Source organism: Muntiacus reevesi, chromosome 2 (assembly GCF_963930625.1).
Source record: "Muntiacus reevesi chromosome 2, mMunRee1.1, whole genome shotgun sequence".
Lineage (NCBI taxonomy): Eukaryota > Metazoa > Chordata > Mammalia > Artiodactyla > Cervidae > Muntiacus > Muntiacus reevesi.
The window spans coordinates 205,991,260-206,008,573 of record NC_089250.1 but is presented as its reverse complement, the minus strand read 5'-3'; the positions used below and the strand labels follow the sequence as shown (position 1 = coordinate 206,008,573).

At 38.7% G+C, this 17,314-nt stretch overlaps 1 protein-coding gene and 2 non-coding genes across 3 annotated transcripts; all 3 read right to left on the bottom strand.

Annotated features, from left to right (window-relative positions):
* Positions 1-40: 40 nt before the first annotated feature.
* Positions 41-10,230, bottom strand: CCT6A (chaperonin containing TCP1 subunit 6A). Its single transcript, XM_065924753.1, has 14 exons — positions 9,996-10,230; positions 9,494-9,557; positions 8,001-8,135; positions 6,973-7,146; positions 6,306-6,409; positions 5,605-5,715; positions 5,220-5,379; positions 5,052-5,134; positions 4,086-4,182; positions 3,627-3,774; positions 3,086-3,219; positions 2,286-2,388; positions 1,232-1,304; positions 41-978 (listed from the first exon to the last, which is right to left on the bottom strand). The coding sequence occupies exons 1-14, from the start codon at positions 10,130-10,132 to the stop codon at positions 906-908; spliced, it is 1,596 nt and encodes a 531-aa protein (XP_065780825.1). The 5' UTR covers positions 10,133-10,230; the 3' UTR covers positions 41-905.
* On the bottom strand, positions 3,444-3,584 carry LOC136162255 (small nucleolar RNA SNORA15). The gene has a single exon (XR_010662063.1). It is a non-coding gene; the product is annotated as a small nucleolar RNA SNORA15 (small nucleolar RNA).
* On the bottom strand, positions 7,280-7,413 carry LOC136162275 (small nucleolar RNA SNORA22). Its single transcript, XR_010662081.1, has one exon. It is a non-coding gene; the product is annotated as a small nucleolar RNA SNORA22 (small nucleolar RNA).
* Positions 10,231-17,314: the final 7,084 nt, after the last annotated feature.

The window sequence follows — 17,314 nt, the reverse complement described above, 5'->3', positions numbered from 1 at the left end:
ATTCCTTTTGTACCCTGGAATACCATCTTGAGAGCACAGAAAGGTTTTAACTTCATATTTATTACACACTCACTGTAGGCAACTGCCAACTCCTCAAAACACAAAGTTCAGCAACACAACTTCACTTTCAAGGGCTTCAGATATACCTACTGTATTTTGTGCAAACATTTAGAAGAGAACAGTAATTTAAGAAAAACAGGACACTGGAGGATTTAGGAAGGGTATCAGTATAAGCAAAGGCTCTGAGCTGTGAAAATAACAATCTTGCCGGAAAATCTCTAGTCTTTAGTCACCATATATTCAGTCGTGTTTTTAACCTCTGCCTTTTCTATTTTGCCACTTTATACTTTCAGCTCTTTGACCCCTCTTGCCTCTGGTTCCATCTTTCTACTCAGGATAACTTAACACTTCTGGGAAGAATTTTAGCAAAGCTACTTTAAAAGCATGAAAAGTCCAAAGTATGCTCGGGAAGCAGGAATGCTTCAAAACTTTAGGTTATCTAAGTCTTATGCTTAATGACAGGGAACTACTGGAAATAAATTAAAATACATCCATTAGAAGAAATTATTAAACTATTAAAATTTGTTTTTCAATGAATATTTAATAACAAGGTAGATAACATATGCTTATCTAATATTTTTATATCACTGAGGGTAAAGCAAAATGTCCTGTTTACTGGGTAAGTATGACCTGCTGTATGTGGACACTGCAGTGCAATTTAAAAAATACTGTAATTATAATTTCAGAACTTCAGAATCTGAATAGGTGCCAGTGTTCTCTCCTTTTTTAATATGGGAAAAGAAAATCCTTTGAAGATCATTTAAAGCTTGGACCAAAATTCCATAGCTGTATTATTAGGATCACTCTGTAGTCTTCAGGATTCAGATACAAGGGAAGCTTTCAATTCAACCTTTTAGAGAAGACATTCCAGCTCTCATGATCTCATCAACCAGGAGAATGTTGGTGGCAATCACAGTGCTGAAAAGGGGGAAAAAAAATCAAGACAGTTCAGGTTTGAGGCATGAACTCTAATTCAACTCAATCTCCAACTAACTTGCGCAAATTATGTCAAATTTCCCTCTTACCCCTCCATACACAGAAGGATAGCTTCAGTTGCTATACTTTCGCCTGATTACATTTTCTTATGGAAAGAAAATTAAAATGTACCAATTTTAAAGAGTATGAAGATTCCCTAAATGTTATTTTACAGTTCTGGCTTTCCCAAACTTACCAGGAGTGAAGAAGCTGTTTCTTTACACAATAGTTATCCCATATGCCTGCTTCTGCAGCTACCATTGGTTCACCTGAAAAGTAATTCAGTCTTCTTAAAATCACATAGAGCAGGTTCATAAGATCAGAATGCTGTCTAAAAGAACTAATAAGAGTATTTTGTGCTGCTTTTACTCATCAGTGGTTACTCATTTCCTCTAGTATTAACTATGAGAACCCAAAGTTCCTCAATTAGCCCAATGTTGTATTACAGACCATGACTCCTATGCACAGCAGCTTTGATGAGTGGCTGATCTCTACTTAGAATACTTTCAGTGACAGGAATGCTCTAGTTGGTTGCCAAACATTTGCACATGTATCTTTTTCTGGAGACATTCTTATTTGTACATATTAAAGTACAGCACTTGAGCTATAATCTGGCAAGATAGGCTTATCATTTCCCTCATTCCAGAGAAACCTTTATTAACTGGGAATCTGGGAATGACATATACACATTATTATATATAAAATAGACAAAAAGAACCTACCGTATAGCACAGGAACTCTACTCAATACTCTGTAATGATCTATATGGGAATAAACTCTAAAAAGCAGAGTGGATATATATACTCACTTTGCTGCACAGCATAAACACAACACTGTAAACCAACTACATGCCAACAGAAATTTAAAAAAGAAACCTTTACATTAACTTGAATGTAAATGCTGCTGTCCACAATAGGTCTTCCACATACTGCACAGATGTATGCACATCTTCCACTTTCTAATTGTATGATCTGTATTACACTGGCCTAAGATCAGGGCCTTAATCATTTCATTAGGTTTGGTTTCCTCTTCCAGCTTTTGCTATCCTTAGCCTGTTTTCACCCAGAGATATGATCATCAAATGTATCACTTTAATCAAAGTCTCTGATAAAAAGGTGAGTAAAGCAAGCTCAATATGAAACCCTTCAACATACACCTGAACCACCTACCACAACTCAGCAACATCACCAAATCTGTACTCTACTTATAGTATCTAGATCTCCCCCTTCAAATGGTTGCATCCTCCTTACCAGTGTTCAAGTCCACACCCACAAGCTGACCGGATTCTGAATGTTCTGCTTGAACTTTAACTAGTGTTTCCTGAAGGTCAAAACCAGAGTTCTGAGCAAGAACCTAAAGGAAACAAATGTAACTATTTAAAGATAGGACCTACTAACTGATAGTCAAGTCTAAAATAGTATTTCTAACTGTTTAAAAAAAACTTTAATGAATGCGGACTGATATTAATGTTCACTTTACACAATGACTAATATACACCACTAACCCATTCACTAATCCACCTCAATCTCAGCAATAACACTAGCCATAAACTGTACTTTCAAATGAGCACACAATAGAAAACCAACATAATAATCTTTCTCCAACTCTCTGTGACCCCACAGACTGTAGCCTGACAGGCTCCTCTGTCAATGGGGACTGTCCAGGCAAGAATACTGGAGTGGGTTGCCATGCCCTCCTCCAGGGAATCTTCCCAACCCAGGGATTGAACCCAGGTCTCCTGCATTGCAGGCATTCTTTATCATATGAGCCACGAGGGGAGCCCATATTACTCTTAGTTTAAAACAAATAAAAACAAAAAGCAAGCTTGTACTCAAGGATAAGTCCTACACTACAACTTCAGATAGTCGAGCCTCCTGTCCAGAGGAACCAACACATTAGATATTGAGAAACACCTGTTCTAATGTTAGGGTGAAAATGGATGCAATCTATTTATTCAAAATCCGCATTATGAAAAAACCCACATTAGCAAAAGCTTTCATCGGATGAATCACTTTGGTGTAATTTAGAAAACTGTTAAAAGCATTCACACCTTGGGAATAATGAGCAATGCATCAGCAAATGCTTGAACTCCAAGCTGGGCCCTGCCCTTTACACTGGGCTTGTATTTAACCAGGGCTTCTGCCATTGCCACTTCCACTGCGCCAGCACCTGGGACTACACAACCTGTTGGGTGAGGGAAAGAGGAAAATGCTAAGATACAAAGAACATAAAACTGTTGAGTCAATTATAAGGAAAAATATACATAAAATTAAAACACAGGAAAGCCATTAATTTGAGAATTCCATGTAATGGCAACAAGTTTAATACTGCATTTGAAAGCGATACAAGCAACATCTCAAACAGAATGATTTAAGGAGCACATGGCAAATCCTGCAAGCTTTCAGTTCATTTGTATCCCCTTTTAAACAACAGCATGCTATGAAAAAAGTCAGCATACCATCATAGCCATTTTAAAGGGAAAACTTTACTTTTGCATGGTGTCTGGCTGTGTAAACTACTGACAAAAAGAACACAGTATTCAGCCATGCCTTTTAGACTAGCAGAAAGAATAAACATAGGGAGCATCTTACCATCATCAATAGCATTTTTAACAGCCCTCAAGCCATCTCTTATTGCATCTTTGATTTGAGTAAGCGTGTGCTTATTTGGTCCTTTGATCAATAATGTGACAGAGCGAGGATTGTTACATTTCTCAATAAAGGTGAACTTCTCTTCTCCCTGTGTGAAGAGGGAGTATTTTAAAAAACAGGATATGGTTGTGCAAGGGATGACCAGAGGAGAGGGGCTTATGGAGGAATAAATGGGGTATTAATCGGGCACCACACTGATCACATTAAAGCTAATAATTGAAAAAATGTCACATAAATGAAATGTGATTTTCCCATCAAGGGCTTATTGTTATTATGCACAAATCATCAAAATGTATGTAAACAAAGCAAAAACATTACCCTGAGTTTGGAAGAATTTTTAACTACTGAAGAATTCATGAACCAAAAAGTAGTATTATTCTGGGAAGAAAGTACACTTACCAATGTATATTCATAGACAAGTCCTGCATGTCCCAAACAATCAGGATTTAGGTCATCAAGAGAATTTAGGGCTATCCCACCACAAGCAAGAGTCAGCCTGAAATATTCAAGTATTTTAAGGGAGATGCAGAAGTGCTTTTATTAGTTATATCTAGAGGTTAATTCTTTTCAGAAAGCAATCTTTTTCAGAATTACATACTAAAATCATGTTCTAAAATATATTTTACATAAGCCTTTCCATTTGCCACCAACCAGCTGAAAACTGGTCTTTTCTCCTAACTCTCCGTTTAAACCACTCTCCTCAAGTCAGTAAATACTCCTCTGACATGAAATCTAAAGGTGCACAAGAGCTCTGCGGGAGAAAGCATTCTCTAAAACCCTTGGTGCAGTCTCTTGATAAAAAATGATACCGTATAGGTCATCATTTAAAAATAAAACAAGTATATATCAACACTCATAGCGGCACTATTCACAAGAGCCAAGGTAGAAACCCAAAGAAATGTCCATGGACAGATAAATGAACAAACAACATGTGGTATTATTCATCCTGAAACAGAAATGTGATCCCAATACATGCTACAAAGATTACACTAAGTGAAAATAATCCAAATGCAGAAGGACAAATACTCCATGATTCCCTTACATGAGGTAACAAATTCATAAGAGACAGTAAGTGGACTAGAATCTACTGGCAAGACTGTGTACAGTTATTGTTTAGGAGTACAAACTTTCTGTTTGCGATGGAAAAACTTCTGGAAACGAACAATGGTGCTAGGTGCACAACAATGTGAATTTCACTTTATGACACTGAATTGTATATTTTAAAATTATAAATTTCATATTATGCATATTTTGTAAAAATAGAAAATCAGAAACTCACAAAAATAAGAGGGAAAAAAGGAATAATCCAAGTTAACTCCAAAATAAAGTGAAATTCCTGTCACACAGATAATCTGCCACCCGTACCTTTCCATGTTTCTCCTTTTAGCTCTGCGCAGAGCTATTATGCCTTCTTTGGCAAGAGCATCTAAGGAAAAGGGATCAATTCCCTGTAACAACAACAAAAGAAGTTTCAATATTTTACCTTTAAAATAAAAATAGATACAGACTAGTTTATAAAACAAGATTTCTCACCTTTTGATTAATGACAACAAATCCTTTATCTGAATCACCACAGACTTTCTTTTTCAGGTCGATTATTTTTTTAACTCTGTCTTCGATGAATTTCCTTTCAGCTTTCACTAATTTCTCTCTCTCCTCTGCACTCTTGTAAAAAAAGCCAGAATTCACTTCTCTAAAAAAGAAATTACAGATGGAGTAGGAAATATTTAGCAAATGGTCACCAAGCTCCAATCCCACCCCCTGGTATGCTTTCAGAGGCTATTTCCTAGAATCTTCCGAATTCCTGGTTGAGGCATTTTGCCCTTTTGAGTGTAGACACTGAGTCTTAGGGAAATAAAAAAAAATGACTTGACCCAAATGCCAAGCCTTTCCTGTTTCTAAGGAGCTATACACTCACGTTTTTTCATATTCTAATGACACGTTGCACGTGAGGATGTATGCATCTTCTACTCTCTTCTTCATATCAGGATGCCGTGCCCCGTGGTCCAAAACAAGACCTCTGATTAAGCTGTTAAAACACGTAAGAGATTATATTCTTACTGAGTTCCAGATGGGGGTGTAAAATATGCTAACAAAATTAAAACACTGAGACTGCATTGACAATTTTCACACAATTAACTTTATTACTTGAGTTACTTGAATACGACTTTTGGGTACTACCTAAGAAGGTTCAATTGTGAAAACGCAAAATTCCAAAACATGACAAAAACAAGCCATTCAAATTAAAGCCACAACCCTTTCTTATACAGAAAACTCTCCACAGAAACAGTCACAATTGGTTGCTATTAAACTGGTGATCACCTCCTTTTAAAAATGTTTTCAAACTAGGTCTCTGAAATAATTATCTCTAAGATTCCTCAAAGTCTCCTATATGCTCTGTACTCAATAGTTCAATAAATGCCAAATAACTGATGTAACTGACTTTTCAGGATCATTCTGACTATAAATACATAAAATTGACTTCAAGAGGTAATACTGCTAAGTAAATGATAACTTGTCTAGGCCACATACAATAATTCAAAAAAATCAGGCAAAAATAGGCACTGTGTAACCTTCAAATGTGTACTCTTAAGTATTTCATAGCATTCTAACACCTACCTTGTATCTGTTTCAGATTTATGTTTCATTTCCATGATCTCAACCATGAAGAGATCAATAGGTTCATCTTGTTTTTTAATGGCCAAAATGGAGTCCACTACAGCCTGTAAGAGGAGTATAACCATTCAATGAATTTGATTTGTGGAAGTTGAGACATTTATGGTACTTATTCTTCACAGATGTTTAAAGCAGTTTCTTGTCTTTGAAAATCTCCAAACTGATCTAAGTCTTTTTCTACATGCTAACAGAACACGATGCACTGTGTGTAAAGGGCTGGAGTAATTTACACTCCTGAAACTTCCATTGTAATTAAAGAATCATTGACACCTCTACAATAAAAAATACAACAGGAAACTTTAATAATAAAATCTCCATTTTATAAACCCCCTTTACTGAAAGGTCTGATTATGCCTTTGTAACCTGGCCAGGAATACTATTAATACTATGATTTTCTCACTTTACTTCTTCTAGGAACACAGATCAGGTTATTACCGCCACAAAAATGAACTTTATGGCCGACCAAACACTTAGTTGACACAGTATGACACTGTGAAGAGTTTAAATGGCACTTTCTAGTTGCAATTAGTAAGAATACTGATATTTCCAGTTGCCAGGGGTTCTCAGTATAGGCGTAAAGCACCAGACACATGCCAAACTTAACACATACCTCTGTTAAGACGTCAGCGAGTTCAGCATGAACTTTAGTACGTAGAGATGTTCTGGCCACGTCTATAAGTGTTTCCCTGTCCATCTCTTTGCTTACTTTGACTTGTTCCAAAAACTGAAGGGCCTTTTCCTTTGCAGCTTCAAATCCTTCTGTAATTATTCTGGGATGAAGACCCTATAGTAAACATACAATCACAAAACCACTACTAACACTATAAATCTTCAGGTAGATGCAACTACAGTTCATTACAAAGCAAAATTTATGAAAGTTTATTCTGGATCATTCATACCCCTAAACACAATTAATACAATGTGCTGACTTTCTGAATACATTTAAAAGGATAAACAGCCCTTTCAATGCAGAGGAAAAGAACAGACATTACTCTAGCACAGGGTCAAAGCCAAGGGAACTACAAAGCACTCTTGGGTGTTCACTGTGCAAACCGCAAGGGAAAATGCCCCAAACACAGAACTGTGTCATGACAATACGGCTATTACATCTCTTCTACAGGTAACCTGAAAGTAATTCACATCATTTCCTAATGAAAAACAGGAAGACTCTGTTTTTCAGACTCTCTCTCTCTTCCCAAGAAATCCTTCCTACATCAGATTAGTACTGAGGTTTGCTTTACCCTTGGAACTACTGAAAGTTAAAAACAATTTATGGCATTCTTAAATTTTGTTGACTTTTTCCTTAAAAATATGCCGTCTTGAATATCCCATTTCTAGATCTCAATTATTAAGCTATGTTATAGACATATAAAAAATTATACATGGAATGCAACTTGATTGAAAAAACAAAACAAAAAACCACCTTTCAGGCAAACAAAGATTCTTCAATTCATTGAGGATCACAATAAATTTGTGTCAGACAAGGATACAGACTCTGGTTCCCAGATTTAAGCCCTTTGCTCTTTACATTCCATTATATGGCCTCAGCTACTATCAGTATATCAGTTTGTAGGAGTCAAACTGAGATTATTTCTTATTGACAACGAAATATCAAAGAAACACAAGAATCAAGTATACTTCAGAAATGTAGAGATCCGCCTGCTTCAGCAGCTCTCCAATGATGAGGACATTGGAAGTAGTACCATCACCAGTTATGTCATCCTGGGCTGTTGCTACTTTGGCTATTAAGGAGGCTGTTGGGTGTTGAATTTGCTGCAAGTAGAGAAAGAGAAAAATTGTTTAAACAACTTAAAATGAAAATAGTCCAAATACACCTTAAAATGTGCAAAGGGCTAATCTATTTGCACAAAATCTCAAAGTATGCAGCTACAAATTGCTCTGATTAAAAACATAATTAGCTATTCTGAGTTATCAGTTTATGATGACAATAACATTTTCATGTATAAATTTACTTCTCAGATTATCTTGACTTTATCGATGAGGAAATATGAGGCCCAGCGAAGGTTTACTCAAGGTAATGGAGCTAACAAGTAATAGCAACAATTTCAAATCCATGCAAGCCTCTTTATGACAAATGTAGGATTCTTGTGAGAATAAACCAAGTGCCTTTTAAAAATGAAAGCTCAGCAGCCCAGTTATTATTTGGCACTGCAGAAACAATTTAAAACAGGAAAAAAAAAAAAAACTTACCCTCTTTAGCAAATATCACCACAGTGGATGTTAAGTCACTGTGGAACAGTTCTGGAAGAACAGAATATTCTTTATGTTTGTCACCCACAGATTCTTAACTACAAAGTATCCAATCATGGCTCCTGCACTGTTTTTGTCTCATTGCCCTCTACTACAGCCTTTTATGTCTTTAGGGACACTGACCGTTTTAAGAATCTAAGCAGACTAGCTTATTAGATTAGGTAAAATTAAACAGTCAGGTAAAGATGACTTTTCTGACATCAACTTTAAACTATGACTCCTATTTTTCTCTGCAAGCAGAAGCCACCACTTAACCCACCAACAAAAACTACACCTTTCAGGTTAGCTAATCCATATTGAAGATATTAACAAAACATCTGGACATTGAAGGCATGATACACTTTTTAAAGCCTTAAATCTTATTCTGATCTCAAAACATAGGCAAGTCATTTCCTTTTCTAGGATTTTAACTGTTTTGGGGAACTCAGGGATGAGTAAAATGACTGCTCTTCTCAATAACCTCAGATTCTTAGTCACTGGGACTTTAAAAATGGTAGTTTTATTTCTCCTTCAGATGGTGGTGGAGGTGTGATGTAACACAGAAGAACTGTTGTTTGAAAAAGTATAACCATTCTGTCGCATTCTGCCTATGTCATTTCTTAGTTCTTTAGTTTTATTAGGATTTTAATTAACACCCTTTAAAGAAAACCTTAAATGGTAAGAGTAGGGGATTCAAAAGTATGTTTATTAGACTCCAGGGCTCCTCACTATTCGGTACTGTCAATAATAGTACTGATAACATTTTTTCCTACTCCTTCCCACTGTCTGGAAAACCACCTGTTGAGAGTAAAAATCTTCCTACAAATCAAATGTACTAGGGAAAACCAAGACACTTTGGATCTAGGACAGCAGCCTCTCACCATTTCATGAAGCAGCACATTTCCATCTTTAGTGAGTTTGATGTCTCCAGCACCAGAAACAAGCCTGTTCAATGGGTAGAAATGAATCGCACTGTGACTTTATCAATGGAGATCAAGTTAAGAGGCCCTTAACAATCGGGTTTTATCCAGATCTTCAGGAACTGGGGCCAAGGGGTTGGTTCTCTGTACCCCGGTAACAGGGATGGCGCAGTGCCCACCCTCCTCCTGTCTGGGAAGCAATCTGAAAGGGCGCTCAAGTCCCAAGCGCATGGGGGCGCCGCGCACGCGGGCAGCATTGTTCTCGGCGGAGAAGGAATCGAGCACCAGGAAACGGCCAGGGTAAGAAATATGACCCAATCGGGACAATAGAGGGAAGAAGGGCAGCAGTGGCGAGTTCACAGGCCCGGAGGCGGCGGGCTCCAGGCCGCGGTCCCCGGTGCAGACCCGCGACAGCGCGAGGTGCACGGTGCCCGCCCGCCCCTCCCCGCCAGTCCCGCCTTACATCTTCATGGTGCCCTTAGGCCCCAAGTTGGTCCTCAGCACGTCCTGCAGCCCCCGGGCCGCGCTAATGTTGACCGCCAACGCCGCCTGCGCTCGGGCCACCTCGGCCTTGGGGTTCAGGGTCTTCACGGCCGCCATAGCTGACCCAATAGAGGAAGATAAGGGGACGCAGCGTGGCGAAAAGCCCCGAGTCGGTTCAGCGTGGCTGGGAGGCGCTATCCGGGTCTTCTGGAACAGTCGGGCGCGCCCGGCCCTCCCCCAGCGTGCCCGCGCGCCGCCGCCATTGGGCCGCGGGCCGGCCGGCGCCGCTCATTGGATTGCGGCCGAACGTAGCCCCGCCCCTCGCGTCTGCCGCGGCGCCATTGCTTTCGGGCGGAGCGTGTACCCATGCGACCGGCAACCGGGGCTCTGGGGCTCTAGTGTCGCAGGTGGTTGGGTTCGGGCTTTGTGTACCCCGGATCTGAGGACGTAGGCGGAGCGAACTTGTCGGCCGCGTGCTTCAGGGCGTGACTGGAGAGGCGGCTGCTCTTTCGCGTAGGTCTCCGGCCTTAGGGTGTATGGTGGGCGTCCTCCATTCCGCACTCGCGCCGTTTACTTTTTGCCTCCCTTTTTGAGGTTATCCCGGTGACCAGAGTTTTCTGGACTATGTACAGTGTGCTGGACGTATTCTAGGTGCTTTGGCGGTTACACAGTGGACCTGAAAAGGACCCTTGCCTAGTGTCCTAGGTGTCTTAGGCCTGGGCAAGAAGAAGAGATATAAGGCAAGATGGAAAGTGCTAGAAGCCTTTAGAAAGCCACCTGATTGGGGCGATGACAGTTAAGCAAGAGTCGGTCCACCCTTCGGGCTTACTACACAGTGCCGAGACCTCAGGCACTTAAGGCAGGTTTGAAAACTCAAACTTGGCTGAGCAGTGATGTCCAGCCTGCCTGTGAGAGGACTCCCTTATTCTGACAGATGCCCACAGTTGTTTCTAGTATCCAGTTCCCGCCCCCCATCTAGATACCAGGTATTCTCTGATATTTTGTTTTATTTTTATAGGTCATAGCTAAAATTGTAAAGAATGTAGAAGGTGCCAGAGGGTATATGATGAAAAGTGTTTCTCCCTCTACTTCAATTTTCTCCTGATGTATATGTACCTTTAGATACTCTGAATTTCCCAGATGCTGTCTGGATTTCTAAATAAATATGTGTATAAATATTTTTTAAAAGCCCCACCCACCCCCCAAAATGGCAAATTATAATAAACATTGTTGGGTGTGTCACACTTAAAGTATCCTGAAGATGGTAACATATCAATATAAAAATGAGGGGTTCCTCATTCTTATGTTTAAGCAGCTGCATAATATTCTTTATAAGAATGACCTGACTAGCCAGTCACCTACTGGTTGGCTTTTAGGTTGTTCCCAATCTTGTCTTTCTAAGGCTGCAGTAAGTATCCTGGTATGTAATGCTTTTCAGTGGCTTTTTATATTTGAGAATCACAAAAGCATGTGTATGAGTTACACAGTAGGAGATAGATGATTAGTCCTGAAGATCCTTCCTTAATCCACAAGAAGTACATAGCCTAGTTAGATAAACTTGTAGACAAAGACAATGACAATGAACAGTAAAGATTCGGATGTTATAATTAAGGGATGAATGAAGTGCTGTGAGCATGAAGGTATTAACTCTGAGCATCAGGGAAGGCTTTTTGGAGGAGGTGAAGTTTTTTGTTTTGATCACACTGCATGACATTTGGGATCTTAGTTCCCCTACGAGGGATCGAACCCCGGCCTCCTACATTGGGGGCCTGAAGTCTTAACCACTGCCAGGGAAGTCCCTGAAAGAGGTGAGTTGTGAACAGTAGGTAGATACTTTGCAGAAGAGAGCCTAGGAGAGTGGTATCAGACAGGAAGACAGTGGGAGGGCCTGTCAAGCCCAACCAAAGATGTATGCATAGAATGGAGGGGGAAAGGTTGCAAGAGACAAATTCAGGGAAGTAGCTTGTCCTGACTGTCAGGGCCTGGTTTGCGAGTTAAGATGTTTGAGCATATGCTTGCTGGTAGTGAGAAACCAAAGAACTAGTGATGAAGATATTGGTGGAATGGAGAATGAACTAAGGGAGGACTGAGGATAGGGCAATCAGAAAGGTTTTGAAAACTGTGCAGAGGATGATGAAAGCATATTTAATTACACAAATAAGGGAGAAAAGCATGGTTTAAATAGCATGTGCAATGTGTTCTCATTTTTTATAACTATTCCCCAGGCATCTGCTCAAAGGGCAGAGGCCATCAAAATATTAACATGGACTATATTAAAAACATTCAGAATATTTTCATTTTTGCAGTACCCCCACTTTATGTGTCCATAAAAGGGGGAGGCAGAAGTATTTACAGGAAAATATGAAATATACAAAATATGTCCATTGTCTTATTTTTATTAAATCATATTGAGCTAATAAACATTTTAATTAAATCATTTACCTATATATGTATATATGATTTAATAAATATAAATATATATATATAAAGGAAAGGATGTCCTCAAAATGTTTAACATTTTGTTTCTATCTGCCAATTTTATAGGTGAAAATGATATCTCAAAGTTTCATTTGTTTAGAGTGATGTTGAGTGTATCTTATATGTAGGAGTCATTTGTATTTTTCTGTGGTCTAGTCACGTCTTCTGTTTTTGTATTTGGTTTCTAAATATTCGTAGGAGCTCTTTATGTTTTCTGTGTTGCAGTTAATTTGTCCTAGTGTTATTTGTATTTTGTATTTATGCCTTTTTTCCAATTAAACATTAATTTTTTTCATGTAGTCAGATGTTTCCTTTTTTTATGCATATTTGAATTTTGTGCTGTGCTGTGTAAAGTAGGCCTTACACATTTAAATATTTTAAAATTTCTCCCATGTTTTCTTTTGTATTTTCAAGATTTTGTTTCATTTTAAAGTTTTATTCATTTAGAATTTATTTTAATAAGGAATTAGATAAGAATTTGTGATAGAAAAAAACAAACAAAAAAAAGAATTTGTGATAGAATAAAAAATATATGTTGTCTTTGTCCCTGGTTCCTAACTAAAACCATGGTTTTCTGAGTGATGGGGTGTCTTTTGTTACCTACTACAGTCCCCTTTAGAATACACCTGAGTCTTTGCTAATGAGGTGTGAGTCGAAGTAGGGAGCCTAGATAACCTCAGATAGAAGCTGGTCCCTGGAGAGAACAAACGTGATTAGAGGATGGGAAGTCTCACCCCTCTACCCCCAACCTCCAGAGAATGGATGTGGTGGAGGTGGGTTATAAAAATGCTTAAGCAATCTGTGAAGGGACACATTGATGTCCTGGTAGCATGGTATATCCAGAGGGCATGGAATCTCTGTGTCACTCCCCTCACATCTGGTCCTGAGTATCTCTTCCGTTTGGGTGTGCCTGAGTTGTATCCTTTATAATAAACTACTAAGTCAAGTGATTTCCTGAGTACTGCGTCAGTCTCAACATTTTTCAGTTTCCCCATGGAAGGGATTATGGAAACCCCTAAATTTGTCGCCAAGTTGGACAGAAGTGTGGGTAGCTTAGAGACCTTGGACTTATAACTACTGTGTGAAGTGGAGACAGTCTTGTGAAACTGAGCCCTTAACTGTGGGGTTTGCACTATAGATAGTGTCAGAATTGAATTGAATTTCTGGATGGCAGTTGGTGTCTGAGAATTGGAGAATTAGTTATTGATGTTTGGGAAAAAATTCACACAATCCAATTTTTTTTTCAAGAGTAAACTTTTCTACCATTACTGTGTAATGTAATTATTAGCATATGCTACATTCCCAGATGTCTCTGGATCTACTTTGGACTGTATTCACTTGTGTACTGCTGTAAGTATACACACCATATTGTTTCATTTACTGTAGTTTTACAATATGTTTTAAAATTTGATAGGGCCAGATCCTCTTCATCTTTCAGAAATTTTCTGGCTATTTTGTATGTTTGTTTTTCTTTTTAAATGAATGATAGAATTAATCTATCTTTTAAACATCTCTTTTTTTGGATCATAGGTTGCTTTCAAAGCATGTATTACTTTTTAAGTAAAACATACGATTACTAGGTAGAATATTCAAATTAATGCAATAGAAGTGGAGATAGTGAAAGGCCAAGGGGTTAGAGGCATTTCTGACAAAACAGAATTTCAAAATATATGCTACATAGTTACCATTTATAGACTAGGAGTCAGAAGAGTTGAAGAAAATTCCAGACTAGGGGCAGGTTTTGTATGAGGAGGTGGGGTAATACTGATTTTGGGTAATGTTTTTCCTTTGTTGGCCATTCATTTTTTGAGTGTCTACTTTGTGGCAGAGTACTGTGCTTGGAGTAAATAGACACATGAAAAGAGAAGGCCCCTCAAAGACTTCCTTCCCAGTATAGAGACAAACATACACCAGCACACATTAGGTACACAATGTACTAAAAACCTATAATGGTGTATATGATCTCAGTTCCATGCTATTATAGAAGACTTCCTAAAGCAAATCTTTTTCCTAACTATTGAAAAAAATGTATTTGATTTTATTATAAAAATAATACACATAAAAAATAATAATACATAATCATAGAAAAAGCAGCAAAAGCAAATAAATTTAAACTCATAATCTTATCACTTAGAGATGACTGTGATGGTTAATTTGATGTGTCAGTGTGACTGGGCCATGGTGCCCACATATTAGGTCAAACATGTTTCTGGATGTTTCTGTGAAGGTGTTTTTTTTTTAGATTAACATTTATTAATAAATTGGTGGATTAAATATACTCTGTTGGTGGATTAAATATACTCTGTTGTAAAGCAGAGTATCCTACATAATGAGTGGGCCTCCTCAGCTGAAGGCCTTAATGTGATCAAAGACTTCTCACCCCCTAGCAAGATGGGATTCTGCCAGCAGACAGCCTTTGGACTCTGCGTCTCTTCCTTGTGCCTCCCATCTGCCAGCCTACCTTGCATTTTGAGTTTACCAAACCTCTACGGTCATGTGACCCAGTTCCTTAAAGGAAATCAATCTTGGACTTCCCTGGTGGTCCAGTGGTTAAGACTCCACACTTCCACTGCAGGGGGCAAGGGTTCATTCCCTAGTGGGGGAACTAAACTAAGATCCCATTTGCCATAAGACATGCCAAAAAAACCCCACAACTCTCTGTCTCTCATTTTTAAAAAAAATAATTTCGCTTATTTATTTTTGGGTGCACTGGGTCTTCGTTACTGTGTGAGGGCTTCCTCTAGTTTCAGAGAGTGGGGGCTATTCTTCACTGCGGTGCAGGGGCTTCTCTGCCCGGCATATGCTCCAGGCACATCGCTTCAGTAGCTGCAGCTTGCAGGCTCTACAGCATGGGCTCGGCGGTCATGGTGCGCAACTTAGTTGCTTCACATCGTGTGGAATCTTCCTGGACCAGGGGTTGAACCCCTGTCCCCTTCATTGGTAGGCGGATTCCTATCCACTGTGCCACCAGGGGAGTCCTCTCTCTCTCTCTCATTTTAACAGCAGATGATGCCCTAAATATCTTAAACAGCAGATACCCTGTGAGGTTGGTTTTGTGTGTGTGTGTGTGTGTGTGTGTGTGTGTGTGTGTGTGTGTGTGTATACATAGATGGATACATAGATAAGATACACATCCTGTTGGTCTTGTTTCTCTGGAGAATCTTGACTAATATGGATAACGCTGTGAAAGGAGCAGAAATTTAAGAATGAATTTTCTTTTATTTTTGGCCATGCTGTACAGCGTATGGAATCTTTAATTCCCTGACCAGGGATCAAACTTGTGCTACTTGCAAAGTAAGTGCAGACCTAAGAGAAGTTACTTTAAATATATATATTTAAATTCTATTAAAGTATAGTTGATTTACAATGTTGTGTTAATTTCTGCTGTATAGCAAAATGATTTAGTCACACATGTGCTTACTCGCTGAGTCATGGTTATAGGGTTACTCTCTTTGCAACCCCGTGGACGATAGCCCACCAGGCTCCTCTGTCCATGGGCATTCTCCAGGTAAGAACACTGGAGTGGGTTGCCATGCCCTCCTCCAGAGGATCTTCCCAACCCAGGGATCGAACCCAGGTCTCCCACATTGCAGGCAGATTCTTTACCATCTGAGCAGGGAAACTTTAGTTATACATACATACATACATATATATTATATATATATATAATATATATGTATTTCCTCATTTTTTCCCATTCTGGTTTATCACAGGATATGGAATCTAGTTCCCTGTACTATACAGTAGGACCTTGTTGTTTATCCATCTTATATATGATAGTTTGCATCTGCTAATCCCAAACTCCCAATCTTTTCCTACCCTCGACCCCCACCCCCCTTTTGGCAACCACAGTCTGTTCTCTATATCTGTGAAGTCAACTAATGTAGTGAGGTAAATTCTTCATTCTTTTTACTCCCCAGAGTTAACAACTATATAGAGACTCAGATATACTGAGTGTATATCATATACTGCACATGTTTATAGACATACACAGAGTTCTTTTTCAAAACTGGTAATCAAGCTATATATAATGTTCTGCAACCTGCTTTATTCATGACATATCATGGATATATTTCCAGAGTGTGACTTATTTGTCACACATTCTCATATATGACTCTTGACACTCATGTATGACTTTCTTCTGAGTACATTCTTTTTTCTTTTTTTCCTTTAATTTTGGCTGCACTGGCCTCTTCCTTACAGTGCTTGGGGTTTCTCTCATTGTGGTGAGTAGGCTTAGTTGCCCCACACAACATGTGGGATCTTAGTTCCCAAACAGGATGAAATCCACATCCCCTGCATTGGAAGGTGGAGTCTTAACCACTGGACCACCGGGGAAGTCCCTGAGTGCATTCTTGAGATGGAATTGCTGGGTCATAGAAAATGTACAGGTTCAGTGTTGCTAAATAATACTATAGTGTTTCCTAGAGTGACTGTCCAGTGTACTATATTTTAGAAGGCTATTTTCTTAGCAATGAATTACTTTATAAAAATAGCACTTGATTCTAAAATAGTTAATCATTAAAAAATTTGTTAACTTATAGAAATGTGATCTATAGAAAACCTTTCAGGAATACTAGTATTACTTGTATTAATAACCAGTTATGATTAAACTCAATATTAACTTTTTAATAACCAGTTACAATTAAAACTTTGCAAAATAATTTGCTAATGTTTTTACTAGACTTACAATATGTTTATATTTGGTTCAGGTATGCTATTTACCATTACTCCAGAAGAACAACAATGAAGCATATTAAAATCTGTTAATATAGTTATCCCTTGTCTGATTGTTCCATGTATCTGTGACTACTCATTAAC